Source organism: Thalassophryne amazonica, chromosome 19 (assembly GCF_902500255.1).
Source record: "Thalassophryne amazonica chromosome 19, fThaAma1.1, whole genome shotgun sequence".
Classification (NCBI taxonomy): Eukaryota; Metazoa; Chordata; class Actinopteri; order Batrachoidiformes; family Batrachoididae; genus Thalassophryne; species Thalassophryne amazonica.
In genome coordinates this window covers 67,991,832-68,008,248 of record NC_047121.1, presented here as the reverse complement: position 1 = coordinate 68,008,248, position 16,417 = coordinate 67,991,832, and the positions used below count along the sequence as shown (strand labels likewise).

General features: G+C 38.7%; 1 protein-coding gene across 1 annotated transcript; it reads right to left on the bottom strand.

Annotated features, from left to right (window-relative positions):
• Positions 1-709: 709 nt before the first annotated feature.
• Positions 710-15,011, bottom strand: mis18bp1 (MIS18 binding protein 1). Its single transcript, XM_034159486.1, is given in 17 exon segments — positions 710-870; positions 974-1,028; positions 1,127-1,211; positions 1,343-1,482; positions 1,590-1,729; positions 2,240-2,412; positions 2,752-3,496; positions 4,256-4,313; positions 4,865-5,025; positions 5,144-5,241; positions 5,400-5,490; positions 6,764-6,885; positions 7,083-7,156; positions 8,432-8,478; positions 8,481-8,723; positions 14,201-14,335; positions 14,426-15,011. Coding segments are annotated over 17 exon segments (3,033 nt in total). The 5' UTR covers positions 14,997-15,011; the 3' UTR covers positions 710-775.
• Positions 15,012-16,417: the final 1,406 nt, after the last annotated feature.

Below are 16,417 nucleotides of genomic sequence, written 5' to 3'. Positions count from 1 at the left end.
ACCAGACATCCTGTTTGTTCTCCAGTCTACAATTACAAAGCAATCAGGTTTTTCTTAATCCAAAGGTATTTTACTTTAACAGATTGGCCCTGTTTACATGCACACTAAAAAGTGGATTTTTATGTGATTACTGGATTTTATCTGATTATTAACTGGCCCTGTGGACAGCAAAAGCTAATATGCTTTATCCTACAATGACCCTGATCCCATTATGAGAAATCAGATTAACACACCTGGATTTCTCCCCAACGCTCCAATTTCTGCAGTACAACCCATTTTTTAAAAAGTTTATTAGAGAATATTTTATTCTTTGCATTTCCAATATATAACTAGCTTGTAGCAGCATGTCAGAAGCAATTTTGAGTGATTAAAAAGATCGACATAAAACATATCTTCATATCACTCCTGCTCACTACTAACAAATTACATGATACACCCCCCCCCCCCCCCCAAATATGAATGAAAACTTGTTTATTCAAAACACAATTACAACTGACTCTTGGAATTAGACCTGTGGGGAAAAATATTTACAGGAATGTGGAAAAAAAATGTTAAAACAGGTTGGTGTAAATTTTACAAGGCACAAAAAAGGTACAATTTTTGAACATAAAGTTATCACATAATCAGAGTCCTTATGCCACAGTGACTCAAGGTCACCTCCCAAATTCATATATACAGAATTTTAAAAAGCCATCTCTTCCACATAAAACACAGGGCAAGAAATTATTTTATTTTTAACATATTACATAGGTCATCATTTATGAGGCTCAGTGTTTCAATCACTGTCTGAAAAGTAACAATCCTGTTCCTCTCCACTTTCAGACCGGTCCTTGTCAGGAAACATCTCCCAGATGACGAAGCTGTCATTTTCTAATTGAAAGAGAAACATAAATTTTTTTATGCGCACACACACACACACTGGTTTAAATTTGCAACATTGAGCTAATCAGCGGCACCGCATTCAGAAACCTACCTGTGTTAGCACACTGCCTCATTTTTTGTTTAATGGACGGGGTTGGCGTAAAGCTCTGGAAGAGACCGACATAAATTATTAGTCAAGACATATTCGTCATTTGTATGACCTAAAATGTTCCCTTCTGAGAAATGCGTCTACGTGAAGCATTACCCTCGAAGGAGCATTTTTGTGGACGTTGAACTGATTTTTTTTCACCCTCTTTTGAAGCTGGTAGACGTACTTGTCATCATTCTTTCTTTAAATTAAAAACAAAAACAAAAAAAGGGAGTTATTCAATCAACTCTGGATTACCACATTAGCCAAAAACAAAAACAACAAAAAAGTTTCTCTCACGTTGATACGATGATAATTCACATCTACAATTACCTGTTTGGAGACCTCAGCATGCCAGGAGTGATATGTAGACACTGAGGAGTCTTCACTTCGAAGAAGCCTGCTGACTTTGGCGTCACAGGCTCCAGGTCCGAAGATATAAAGTCATGGTCGTCACTTGACATGGAGGGGAGCTACAGAGCAAAACAGGAAACAGCTGCCACTCATCTGGAATAATAAACCTGGATGAACTCCAAAGTTTAACATGTGGCAAGACCAAAAAGGAGAGAGAGTACAGTACCTCAAACCGTTTATCCTGCATGTACACTGTGCTGAAGGCATCATCCACGTTTTCTGTGGGCATGGCTTCTAGGAACTTCCGCAGCTCCTGCTTCCTCTTCAGGGTTCCCACTCGGGCAGATATCACAGGAGGATCTGGACCTGCACAGACTCAAATCGTGTCAAACTTATCCATTTAATTATTTTATTTCCTCTGCATTTTAAAATTTCCTCTTTAAAGACCAAACTTTTACTGATATCAACAGGAATTCAACCCAATTATTCAAAAGGATCAGGTCTGGTCTAGGAGCATGAGGTGGCATCACATCCACCATACCATGGAACCACCTTGTAGCAGTCTCTCTGCCACAGTCAGGTGTGCATCTCTTTGGCCTTTTCCAGTTTCTGAAGTGCTTAACACTGAGGCTTGCTCACGGGGAAAGATATAGCCAAAATGTTGTGGCTGATGCTCCCTCACAAGTGGTACCCGAGGATCCTCTAAAGAGACCTGCTCCCAAAGACATCCACTTGTTGCCTTTGGTCACTGCTCTCTGTGCCAGGAAAGGTGCCTTGCTCAGTAACTAGAGCAATTTGGCTTTGTGTCGTAGCTCTGTAAAGACTAAGTCATAAGGATGAACCAGCCATACACCCGAACATCGACCTTTACTATACCTGCATCTTTTGATGCTTCCACCTTTTTTGGTTTCTTGGCCCTCTTCAATGGACTCTTGAAGTTTCCGTGAGATGTCTGCTGTTTGTGGCACTCTTCAGGAGATCGGGTTCCAACCATATTTGCCACTTTTTCCCAGTAACCCGGCCTGTGCTTTGAGAAGGTGTTCACAGCCCTGGAAATCAGAGAACAATCACACTCATCTACAGCACTGAGCAAAACTAGGATACAGAAATACAGTTTAACTTGGAGAAACCCCCTGATATGCAGGAACACAGCCTGAGCTGAACATGTGCACCAAAGCTTGAGCTTCAGCCACTTGGGGAAAAGTGGATTCATGATGGATGAGAGTTAAACTTTAGCCAACACCAAGACAAAGTTGTGTGGCACATTTCAAAGACAAGCATCGAACAGGATCAAAGTAGAATTGTGAAAATACTACTTTTTAAACATCAGCGCAAACACACAGACATTATTCAGAATCATGTGTCATCATTGACACTATCAAACTTACTCTTGGAGCTTCATAAGCTCTGCCTCAGTCCACGTGTCTTTGTCCTTTTCGTCAGAGTTATCTTTGTTTATCTTACTGCGGCTCTTCATAGACTGCATCTTATTTGGTAAAGGCTTTGGAGGCAGTGACAGTGCGGTGTCTTCACTCTGTTGCTTTTTGTTTTGTGCAGCCTGGTGATTTTTTGGTACTCTGGTTCTATTCCTTAGTGTCCTCTGCATGCCCTCTGAAGAATTCAATGATGAGACTTCATGGCTTGACACTGACTCATTAATAAAATTACCAGCCGTCTTTCTGTGTCCGCCTTTCCCCCTTTTGCTTCTCTTAACTGGAAACTCCACTGATGAGAAATGCTGTGATGTTTTATCTCGAGCAGCAGGAGCATCTTTTGGTGTTTGGACTGAATGTTTGCTTCCCAAAATGCCCATTGATGACATTTTGCTGTTGTGCTTCTGCTTTGTTGATTGACCAGTTCGGCGTGGTTCAGGCTGACTTTGCAGCTGAGGGATGCTCTCCGTATTAAATGTTCTCGCTCTCTGTGGATACCTGTGGTTGGACCTGGTTATTCTACCGCACCATTCTTCAGGGCTGCTTTTGTGATTGGTCAGTGTCTCCTCTAGCTGCTTGGTTCGGTTGGAGGGCTTCGCATCACTGTTGGCATTGGTTTGGTTATGTTTGTGATGATGGGGTTTAACCTTTCGCAGCAGTACCTCCGGCTCCCCTCTCACTGATCTGCATTGGTTGTGGCCTGTCAGCACAAAGAGTTTTGTCATCGTGTAACAAACTTATTTTACAGTATTAATGCAACAGCATCTCAAGTTGCATAACAAAATATTTTCTGGTTGTTCTGTGCTGTACTCCCCACACTTATCATACCTAGCCCTCTCAAGCCAATCAAAACCTGTGAGACACCAAACGCATCTACTAGATGTCAGTAGGACAGGGCAAGATGGAAAACGTGCAGCACTGCGTGCCACTGAGGACTGACAACTACTGTTTCATGAGCACTGATTAATAAAAGTTATTAAGCCAGATTCCCTTTCAGGGGGTTGGTGGTGGCAAAAAGGTTTCAAAAAGTTCACACAACATAATCCTTTGATTTGTTCCTCAAGGTGCACTCTTTGCTTAATATGTAAATGTTATAAAAAAAAAACATGGTTAAATAGGTAACCTGTGCAAATGAGGTACTAACATCAACAACTAGTTAACTACAAACAGGAACAGGGTGTGCAAACATTCTTAAAGGCACCTGAATGACATTTGGTTTTGGAGCATTTTGGGCTGTACTCTGGACAGCACAGATGTGAATTATGTTGCAGGTTTCATCTCAGAAGTTACATCCTTCTGTTGTGAAAAAACTCAGGTGCTGCTTTCAGGCTGCTAAACTCAATTCTCTGTTTGGAAAACGTGAGCTGCCACAAACCAGCAAACCAATGTCTTACCCAGTTATTTTGAAATAAATGCAAGTCTAGTCACTTGTGAAAATGACCAGTATTTTCAGGCCTACCTTTGCTGCACTGTGCAGATTTCTGTGATGTTTTTGGGGAAACTGTTGTCATGACATCCTGTGAGATAAATAATAATAATACTGTAAGTTACAACATTCACAAGTAAGTGCTTGTAAAAGAGCTTTTTTTTTGGGGGGGGGGGGGGGCAAAACAGATTACCATATTTTCTGTACTCAGAAGTTGCATCTGTGGAAAAAATGCATCGCGGTGGGGCAGAAATGCACACCGCACTGTAGTAAAAGGTGTATTAATATTTGAAACATATATTTCACAAGAATTAAAAAAAAAAAAAAAAAAAACATTTTGTAACAATCTGGAAAAACTATTCAGTCACACACGAGCCTAAAGAACATGCATAGGCTAAGTATCTTTAAAGTTGTGTTTCTTGTGGAAGCTGTTTCTTCTTTTCACTCTACTGAAAACGTACCAAACTGTCATGTTTGTGTGATGTAACTTTTTTTTTTGCATACAAGTTGCACCAGAATGCAAGTCACAGGACCTCCAAACTGGGGAGGAAACAAAAGACAAACAAACCCCTAAATAACATACAACTTATAGTCCAGAAAATATGGAACATTCTGTGGCCTGTATGAAGGCAGGGTGCTCACAGGGTTCAAGCTGGAGGTATTGTAACATTCATGGATGGTGACATTCATTTGAGCATCAAGAATGACACGACCTCCTTTCCAATACTCTAAAGGTGGTTTAATTATCCGCCCGCTTCGAGACACATTCAAACCAGAGGAGGAGGATGAATCACAGGGAGAGGCTGGATGTGAGCAGACAATAAAGGACAAAAAATTTATTCTTTTATAAAATAAAATCACAATTCTAGATGCTATATATGGAACTGCACTGTTTAATAATGCTGCTTCCCTCATACTTACTTGACTTCAGGAGTTTTTGATTGAGCCTTTTTAGATGCAGCTTAGCTTCCGGTTTATGAGTTGCGATCCTTTTCTCATTGCTCTTCATCTCACTTACCCTGCCGGAGCCACACATTAAAACAAAATTAGTGTCTGGAAAGAAATTCACAATTTTTTTAACATATTATAACAAAAACATTTGTGTAGCTGCTGTATTTCATGAATACAACTTATTGTCATTAAATAGATGAAGCTTGAATGTGCTGCAGTTCTTTACTTTCTAGATTCTGACAGAAACTTGTTATAAAGTATCTTCCAGTTTGAAGGAAAGCCATGAGTAAACTTCTTCAAAAGCCACTTCGGTAAGTCTGCATGTGTTAAAACAAAAAAGGAAACAAATGACATGAAGAAGAATTAGTCAATGCCATATCATTAGTTTCATATCATGAACTATTTTGAAGTTTTTCAAAATAAAAAAGAAGATATTGCTTCACACTGTACTTTAATAATGGAGAAAGGTTCATTAGCTAAACTTATGTTTTATGAATATTCAATTAAACTTAGTCCAGAAGTATAACAAAACTTAGGGGCAGAGTAATACTCATTTAAACATTTTAGCTGTTAAAATTGTTATTATTATTATTATTATAAGTAGTAGTAGTCCCCCCCAAACACCCTCTTTCTATCTGGATTCCCCCCTGGTTTGCAGTCTGAGCAGGAACAATCTAGAATTTGTGTATTTATGTGGACAGCATGACCTCATTGAGAGGTAAGAAGGTTATATCAGCACATTTACATCATGCCATCCTCAGAAAGGGATTTTAGGCATATTTTGGAAAACAAAAAAGTGTTGGTTTTTGATGTTAATGCCTCATGGGTCTGCAGCTGTGTTTTTAGTTTAACCACAGCGACGACACTCAGAGAGACACTCAGAGCAGACTTGGGAAGAAAAGAAAAATTTTAAAATGTTTGTAAAACTCTGCACTCTGCTTTTTTACTGACTTGTTTTCAAAGTCTTAATTGCATAAATCTTAATGCACAGTTGCAGTGAAACCAAAGCAGTTCTGTGTATATGTGAATGGAGCCTGTTAAAAGCAGACAGCTTCTGCTGCCTTGCTATTAGCTTGACAAACATCGGGACCTGAGCATGTAAAGAACCACTCCAACATATCTGGAATTTAGGATGGAGTGTGTTCCCAGCATCATGCCAAACAGTACACAGGCCATGCCATCCTGAGTCAGGATGTGGGTGGGCCCAAGGTACCCGAAAGCCCTTGTCCTCCAGGGGGAAAAAATAAATAAAATAACCTTTTCCTGAGTGGTGTCCCTGCTTGAGAGGACTCTGCACTACAAGGCTGCAGTTGCATGGGGCAAACAGATGAGGTGTGGAGAGATATGCCTGGCACTTCAGTTCCGTTTTATTGTAAAATATAATTTAAACATTGGACGCACTGTTTTCATTCAGGACGATAGGCAAAAGTTCAATAAATGTGGCACAAAGGTAGATTTCTTTCTCTTTTTTGATGATTTGGGGAAATAAATAAATCTGTGGCTAAAACTGTAATCTGGTCCAAACGTTGAGGTTGTTTTGTGATCTACTGCACCACTATTTAGGGAACAGTTTTGCTACAATTCACTTACCAGAGTCAACATTCCTGTTCATCCTGCCAAGCAAGATGTAAATCCTGCCACTGACCGTCCTCACTTCAGAACTTGAATACCTCTCGACAACTGTGTTGCTGTTCCACGGTATATTATTTTCCCTGAAAGGGATAAAGAGAGGCAAATAAAGGGAATGTTCACATGGATTTCAGTGAAGACCCAAAGTAAACATAACACCTATAACAGAGCAACAGTCATGTCAGGTCTGTAAATTAGTCTAATCACAATCTTTGACATATAATTATGTGTGTTCAATCTGAAAATATTTCAGGTTTTCATGTTTCCAAAAATCAATTACCTGTGGATTCCGCAAACAAACAGGCCATTACGATTGTGGTCCAGAAACCACTTTTTGAGAAAAATGATACTATCCTGTTTGGGAGAAAAACAAACACAGATAAGAAAAACAAAAAAAACAAAACAAAAAAAACAAAAAAACAAAAACACACAACCTCTTTCTAAACACAGCCACATTTATAGAAATTCCTCAGTCTAAAAGATGTGACAGGAAATGTTTTATCATCAATTAATTTATTGAGTATTCTAATACTTTTAAAAATGTCAGAAAATAAAGAACAATTCCAAACACAACAAATAAAAATTTCAGTAACAGAAATTGTAAAGTTATGCCCTTCATATTTTAATAGAACGTTGTTACACAGTTTGGCGCATGCACACTGAGTACTCTGCAAGTCCTCATGTAGTACGCAGTGGGGAGCAGAGCCTTTTAATGAGAACATGCAGGCTCCGTGTAACTGCACAGACATGACTGAATCAATGGAAAACAAATGCCTGTAACTTGCCCAAAGAAAGGTGGACAAGGTCCCTTAAACATGTCCCAGATGTGACAATAAGAGCAATAACACAATATTTAGTAAATCACATTGGCGGTGTCAGCTGCAATCCTGTATGCGTTTTTGTCACATCTTAGTCATAAAAATCATTCAGTATACTATTACAACAGCAAAAACTGCTTGTGTGAAACTACATTTAGTGTCTTGATTCAAGCGTACTTCACACAAATGATAGCCGTGTTTGGGAGGAAAGCTGGAAGATCAGTGGCGTTTTCCATTGCAAAGCATCATCAGGCAGATTGCAGACGGCTATAAAAACGCAACGTTCCATTCATTCCTCAAAAACATTAAAGTGTAGTGCTCCAGTCATCATGAAAAGAAAGCACCAAGTCAATATTTTTACGTGTTTAGAAACAGTAAAAGGCAACTGTATGCAGTGGAACTTCTGGCCAAGGGTGCAGTTCTTTATTTTCGTTTTCGTGCGGGTTGCTAGGTCTGCACTGTATAAACCAGCCTGATTGGAGGCAAACCGGATTAGGCACTTTTCAACCCGTTTTAGGACTTTTTTGGATCGTGGGTGATCGCAGCAGAACAGCACCCTGTGGAATAAGGTTCGAGAGCCACTCCTCATACATGTTTTGGACGAACAGGCGCTTAACGCTCCCCATGCCGATAGCGGAGGTGGAAGCTCACGCTTAGTCACTCGAGATTTACACACGACTAAGCATGTGCATTGAGAATGTAACAACAGTCTATTAAATATATATATAAAAGGAAAAATCTTTAGAGGATCATTGTATTTGGGTGACACCCAACACCACAGCTTTACGGTTTTAACTGAGGGCCTACTAACCTTGGGGAAGATTCTGTCTGGAGGCCACATACTGAACCCTGCTTCCTTTTTTTGGGGATATTAACCCGTGGTGACATTAGCACGAGTGGATCTTCCAGCAAAACTGGTTGTGTTGGTTGAGGAGAGAGTGGCACATCATTAGACAGCTCGCTTTCAGATATGCCGTCAGCTGCCTCCATTCTGGACCTGTTGCTGCTCAACACAATTCCTGCATCCCTAAAAGGAACACCCTCCATCTTCTGATCTGTGGACATCATGGAAACTATTATGGCTCGGGATGGACTATGGTGGTCTGTTGAAAAGAAAACACAAACCATTAAGAACAATCACATATCAGTCTCTCATCCTGATGAGGCCAATTTGAATCACCGTGTCAGGTGAAGGAGCATGTAGCTGCTTCTTGTTGCCCTGCACTGTCACTTTCCTATAAGATGGTATCTTAGTACCACTCTAGAGTCACACTTGCTTGATGTGGCTTTTTGGTCTTTACCTGCACTGGATAATCAGGCAAGGCTTGTTTCCACACCCTCTTTCTAATTTCAGTGTGTACAATTTAGTAGCTTGCATGCACGTGTACTGCTTGTTGGCCCACAGTTTCAAAAATTGTTGAACAAATGTCCTGAATGTCATATTTTGGGCTTTGACTATTTGCAGATGATCTGCAGGTCTGAACAATTTATAACGTCCAGAAATATTGTGTGGAAAAACTGCTCTCTTCAGTCATACATACACGTTGCTTCGCCAGAGCTGAGACTCCCAGCATCAGTGCGACTATTTCCAAATAAAATAAGTGCATGCTGTACATATCATATATACTGTTACTGTTTAAACTGTAGACAAAAGCAGCTTGTTCGTGGCGACTGGACAACAGACAGTTTACTCCGTAAATTCTGAAATATCAAAATTATCTCTCAATTTACTCTCAGAGTACAGCTCTTCAAAACTTTGTAACAAAATTGGGTTGATAAATGAACTGCTAATTTTATGAAGCCATGAAAGAAAAAATAAGCTCAGTAATCTGTCTTTCAATGTTGATCCATTATTTTGGAGTGCCAAATATTATAAATACCAAATGAGAGCTTTATGCTTCCATTCAGCGCTGATATATTACTTTCTGAATATGGAAATACAGGTTCAAAATTGGTTTGCGCCATGTTACGGAACCCTACTTTGCATTTTTTTTTCACTAAGAAGGCATTTGAGCTAGATTTTTTAAAAAAAATTGACAAAAAGTTGGTATATCAATATGCTCGCCACAAAAAACGTGGCTGAGCACTTACCCACACAGTCCAATTATAAAGAGACTGGAGGCCTATTTTTTACGTTCTACGATCATGTTCGATTTTCAAGAGTCAAACCCTTCAAGTTATGACCACAATGTTTTACACACATATAACTAGTACCCCAGATATGTGTATTCTACAATATGAAGATTATCCATTGAATCCCTTCTTTAGTACAGCTCTTTGAAATTTTGTAATTTTTTGCGAGAATGGACAAACTGCCATTTATGTGATGCTACAGAATGAAAAATTAGCTCTGTATCCCATTTTTGAAATTTACTACTGTATCTGGGGTGCCCAAATAGGATGTATTCCAAATTTGAGCATTATATCTGCATTTCTGGCTGAGATAATGCCTTTAAAAATGCTCAAAATACATTTGCAAGTGTAAAATAGGATTGTGGGTACCCTGATTTAAAAAAATATATCTAAAAAACTACTTGGAATTAAGCATAAATATTTTGCATGTGTTCATCAGACATATGTGGGTACTTGTAAAAAAAAAAAAAAAAAAAAGAAAAAAAAAAAAAAAAAAAAACACGGAACGACCCACTTAATGTGAAGGAATTCCCAACAGCTGAGGCCTTCTGCATTTTGTCTTCTTTTGTCCAAAGTGAACTGAAGTACAATGTCACCTTTAAAGCTGAGTGCCAGGCAGCCAAGATGAGATGATCACTATTTTTCCACAATTTACTGAGAAATTATAAAGTAGGACAACAGCATGCACATTTAGTGTGTGTGAGTATACATACATACATATATATACATACATATATATATACATACATATATATATATATATATATATATATATATATATATATATATATATATATATATATATACACACACACACACACAGGCTTGCAAAAGTATTGGGCCCCTTGGTATTTCACGCATTTTAATTTATTTATGCCATTTCAAACAAAAACTAAATCAGGCTTCTCAATATAAAAAAATTCTAAAATTATCTTCCTTAACTCAAACTCAAAGCAAATCTCAACAACCTAATATAATAAATGAATTAAAAATCTAAAAGCCAAGGTGATGAGTTGCATAAGTAATGGGCCCCTTTGGTATAATACCTGTAAATAATCAGTTTTATTGCCAGTTTTCTTCATACAAGTCAGGGGGTGGATACATGAGCATTTCCAAGTCACTGAATATGTCTTGGACTTTACATACCTCAGTTATGAAGAAATGCAAACAGTATGGCACTCTATGGTAAATCTGTATGGAGCAGACAGTTCTCAAAAACTGAGTGACTGTGCAAGAAGGAGAAGAGTGAGGAAAGCCACCAAGACACCCAGACAACCCAGAAGAAGTTATAAGCTTCTGTGGCTGTTCATATATCCATCACCTGACTTGTCTGAAGAAAACTGGCTATAAAACTGGTTATTTACAGGTATTATACCAAAGGGGCTGATGACTTATGCAACCCATCATCTTGGCTTCTATATTTTTAATTAATTTATATCAAGTTGTAGAGATTTGGTTCGACTTTGAGTTTAAAGACAATCATTTTAGAATTTTTTTAATTGAGAAGCCTGATTTACTTTTTATATCTGAAATTACATAAATAAATTAAAATGCGTGAAATACCTAGGGGTATGAATACTTTTGCAAGCCACTGTATGTACAGTGAGGAAAATAAGTATTTGAACACCCTGCGATTTTGCAAGTTCTCCCACTTAGAAATCATGGAGGGGTCTGAAATTTTCATCTTAAGTGCATGTCCACTGTGAGAGACATAATCTAAAAAAAAAAAATAAAAAATCCGGAAATCACAATGTATGATTTTTAAATAATTTATTTATATGTTACTGCTGCAAATAAGTATTTCAACACCTGTGAAAATCAATCTTAATATTTGGTACAGTACCCTTTTTTTCACCAGGTTTTTCACTGCAGCACGGATTTTGGCCCATTCCTCCACACAGATCTTCTCTAGATCAGCCAGGTTACTGGGCTGTCGCTGAGAAACACAGAGTTTTAGCTCCCTCCAAAGATTTTCTATTGGGTTTAGGTCTGGAGACTGGCTAGGCCACTCCAGAACCTTGATATGCTTCTTATGGAGCCCCTCCTTGGTTATTCTGACTGTGTACTTCGGGTCATTGTCATGTTGGAAGACCCATCCATGACCCATCTTCAATGCTCTAACTGAGGGAAGGAGGTTGTTCCCCAAAATCTTGCAATACATGGCCTCAGTCATCCTCTCCTTAATACAATGCAGTCGTCCTGTCCCATGTGCAGAAAAACACCCCCAAAGCATGATGCTTCCACCCCCATGCTTCACAGTAGGGACAGTGTTTTTGGGATGGTATTCAGCATTCTTCTTCCTCCAAACACGGCGAGTATTTTGGTCTCATCTGACCACATAACTTTCTCCCATGACTCCTCTGGATCATCCAAATGGTCATAGGCAAACTTAAGACGGGCCTGGACGTGTGCTGATTTAAGCAGGGGAACCTTCCGTGCCATGCATGATTTTAACCCATGACGTCTTAGTGTATTACCTACAGTAACCTTGGAAACAGTGGTGCCAGCTCTCTTCAGGTCATTGACCAGCTCCTCCCGTGCAGTTCTGGGCTGATTCCTCACCTTTCTTAGGATCACTGATACGCCACGAGGTGGGATCTTGCATGGAGCCCCAGTCCAAGGGAGATTGACAGTCATGTTTAGCTTCTTCCATTTTCTAGTAATTGCTCCAACAGTTGCTCTTTTTTCACCAAGCTGCTTGGCAATTGCCCCGTAGCCCTTTCCAGCCTTGTGGAGGTCTACAATTTTGTCTCTGGTGTCTTTGGACAGCTCTTTGGTCTTAGCCGTGTTAGTAGTTGGAGTCTTACTGATTGTGTGAGGTGGACAGGTGTCTTTATGCAGCTAACGACCTCAAATAGGTGCTTCTAATTTGGAATAATAAGTGGAGTGGAGGTGGACTTTAAGAGGCGGACTAACAGGTCTTTGAGGGCCAGAATTTTTGCTGATTGGCAGGTGTTGAAATACTTATTTGCAGCAGTAATATGCAAATAAATTATTAAAATAAATCATAGATTTCTGGATTTATTTATTTATTTATTTGGATTATGTCTCTCACAGTGGACATGCACACCTAAGATGAAAATTTCAGACCCCTCCATGATTTCTAAGTGGGAGAACTTGCAAAATCGCAGGGTGTTCAAATACTTATTTTCCTCACTGTGTGTGTGTGTGTATGTGTGTAAAAGAGCTTCCATAATAAAGAAACAATACAAAACACAACCATCTTTGCACAGAACTATCCAAGTATTTTAACATTAAGGTCCAATCCTAGAAAATACAGCTATCATGCTTGGGAAAACATTCAGCAGCAGATTACACAAGCACGCCATGTCAATATTGCACTATTTTGTGGATGTGGACTTCATATAAGGGAGGGAGAATTAATGAACAACCACATGTAACTGCAAGACTGCGCCTACAGCGTCACATTATCACATCAACTAACTCAATCTGCAGGAAAATTGTTAACAAAATTTTGTAAATCCAGAACAGGACTTTGAGTTTATGACTACAACCTCCGGCAAAAATTATGCAACCAATATGTAACAGATGTTCAGATTTCCTACTTCATTACAAATAAACTAAACACGTGACAAAAAAAAAAAACGTTTTTGCTCAATAGCCGAACATTCTGGTTTTGTGAAACATATCTCAAATAAATTAAATATACTGATTTTGTTTAATGGCAAACTGCTTTACAGATTAAGGGGGGAAATACAGATTCACTCAGTGTTGAGGAAAAAACTATTTACTGCAATCAACACACACAATCAGTACTTGATTGCTCAGAATCTTAGTGTTTTAAAACATGACCATCACTAATGGAAAAACAAGATTCTCCATCAAGCTGGGTCCAATTATAGCAAATATTTGCTACAAAATAAGAAAGCTGGATGAACATCTCAGAGTACTGATTCCATTACCTTTTGTCAAGGATTGTATAAAAACAGGCTGTGCATATAAGATGCGAATTTGCAATGAAATGAACCAAGACAAACATGAACAACACTAGTACGTAGTAAACATCAAATACACTGTTGCTCAAACTTCCCATTGCTGCTAATTTGGCACATTCACTTTGAAAATGACATTGTCAGAGGAGAAAAAAAAATTAATGAAATTCATGAAATGACCATTGAAGATGACCATATGACCTCAGGCAAAACTTTGAAGCAGGATTACCCAAGAAACAATGTGTTTGGTGAAAATCAAGGAATAACTGTAGGAAGAGTATTGATTTTTTTTTTATGCAATTGCTTCAGTGATTATAGAATCTGACCAAACTTTATCATAACTTTGTGCAATCCACCTAAAGAACACTGTTTGTAAATTTGATCCAAATGAAACTGAAGGAGATGATGGGCTAAAATATAAAATACGGTGTCCAAACAGGTCGTGAGAGTGTTGCGTTGAGTGTTTTGCTCAGTGTGCAAAACAGCTGACCCACCTCTATCATGTGGTTCTTCTGTGCTGTTGATTTTGCAGATCTGCTGCTGATCCTTTTGGTTCTCCTTTTTCTTCATAGAAGCAAACACCTTGGCTGGAGACTGAGGAGGAGTCCTCTTAAGAGCAACAACACACCCTGTTGGAAGCAGCAAAAGTCAATAAATTTCACAGAATTTGCCCACGACAAAAGGATTTTTTTTTTTCTTTTTGGTTCCCGTGATCTCACGTTTCTTTGGGCTGAACACGGGTGGGAGATCGCGACTTTCGTGTCCTGCCACAGCCTCCCTCTCACCGGGCACGGGGTTGAAGTTTTCGGTGTCTCCGATAGGGGTTGAGGTCCTCCTTTCGTGGGGATGACGAAAGGGATCATTGTTGATCTCCTCCGCGAACTTTTCCTTAAATTGTGGCAGCCCCCATTTTCTCTTCCTGAGTCTGTTCTTCATGGGAGAGAAGACGTCAGCAGGATCCCCGATGCTCGGTTCCACTTGAGGCTGACAGACAGGTTCTGGATCCTGATTAGTTCTCGCGATCGGTTCCTCCACAACTTGTTCTGAGATGATCATTGGACGATCTGAGCGTTTCTCTGGACTGGCTATTGGTGACACTATCAAAGGTTCCGCTTCGCCGACATGAAAACCAAATTTGTTATCGTCGGTCTTCCAGAAGTTCTCCAACTTTTTCAGTTTCAGCGTTTCCTCGTATGCGACATTCTTCTTCTTCTCATACGCCGCCTCCTTCTGTATTTTAGATTTTAGCGTCGCGAACACTTTGGCAGGAGTTAAGCAACACTGTGCCATAATTTTCACGAGAAATATTTAATTACGTTACCATGAAGCTAAGCTCGTTAGCTAGTGAGCCCGCCGCAACTTTCAAATTATCTTCTTTGTGTTAGCGGCAGCATTCAACTTAAAACGGACTGTCGCCTCCTTGTGTTCGGGAGTGTAAAACAAAAGACTTTCGACTCAATTTTAAAATTTTATCTTGCTGTATCTAATGCCATGTAAAATATACACAATGCAAAATAAAATACATAAACCAAAATTACGGCAGTCAAAACGACCATGTTGTTTGTTTGCATTTTTTACTACACTGTCATGTATGTACATATGTTTATACTCTTGCTTACTGCAAATTACTTAAATTACAATTATGTAACTCAAGTGCAGAAATAACATTTTATTTCAGGTTCAGGTTACTTTATTTGTACTGAGCTAAATTTGGTTTGCAGTAGAGGTTCGTCATCTATAGACACACATGTAGAAACAAATATAGGGACATGTCAGGGCCCTGTTCTATCTAAAACATTAAAATAATGAATGAATGAACTGAAATTTATTTCAAACAAAGGAAAAATATAATAATAATAATAATGCACAAGAAAAAGTATGTCAACTAAGAAACTACTTGAAAAGTTGTAGGAAGAAGTAAACACTTGTAAACTCCTACCCCCTTCTCACTATTCATATATTAAAATAAATGACAAATCAATTACATCACAATGTAAATTCAAGGTATTTACAGTCCAATACCCACCCAGTGCTGAAAAATAAATAATAAACAAAAATACATAATAATTAAATCAATTATATAAACAGTCAAAAAGCTTTTTATCTATGAACTATGATCTATCTGTAAACTTGCTCATGTGCATATGCTCTTGAAGTGTTCCTTTTGAACTTTTTTTTTAACATACTTGATATTAGTCCTTCTCTGTAATTCTTCATTCAGACTGTTCTGTAAATCTTTAAATTTAACTACTTCGGCAAATTTCAATGCTTATGACCTCCAAAACAGTGTACTCCTTGTACCCCACATTATGAACAATCCTAATTGCCCTTTTTTGTAGTATGTATAACGGTTGTAAGCTGCTTTTTATAGGTGTTGCCCCAGACCTCCACAGAGTAGTTCAGATACAGTACAATAAGTGACAAGTAGATCATATACAGTGACATATATTCCAGTATCTGTCACGCTTTCCCTAAAGCTGCTACACTCCTCGCCATGTATGACTGAATGTAACTTAGGTGGGATTTCCATCTGATTTTGTGGTCCAGTATCACACCCAGAAATTTATTTTCATACACTCTCTCAGTAATAGCATTCTATTTTGATTTGCACTGCTGCATCTGCATCTATACCCCGATTTCCAAATAGCACAAGTTTTGACTTGTTTCAATTTAAAGAAAATTTATTTTTATCAAACCACTTTTATAATTTA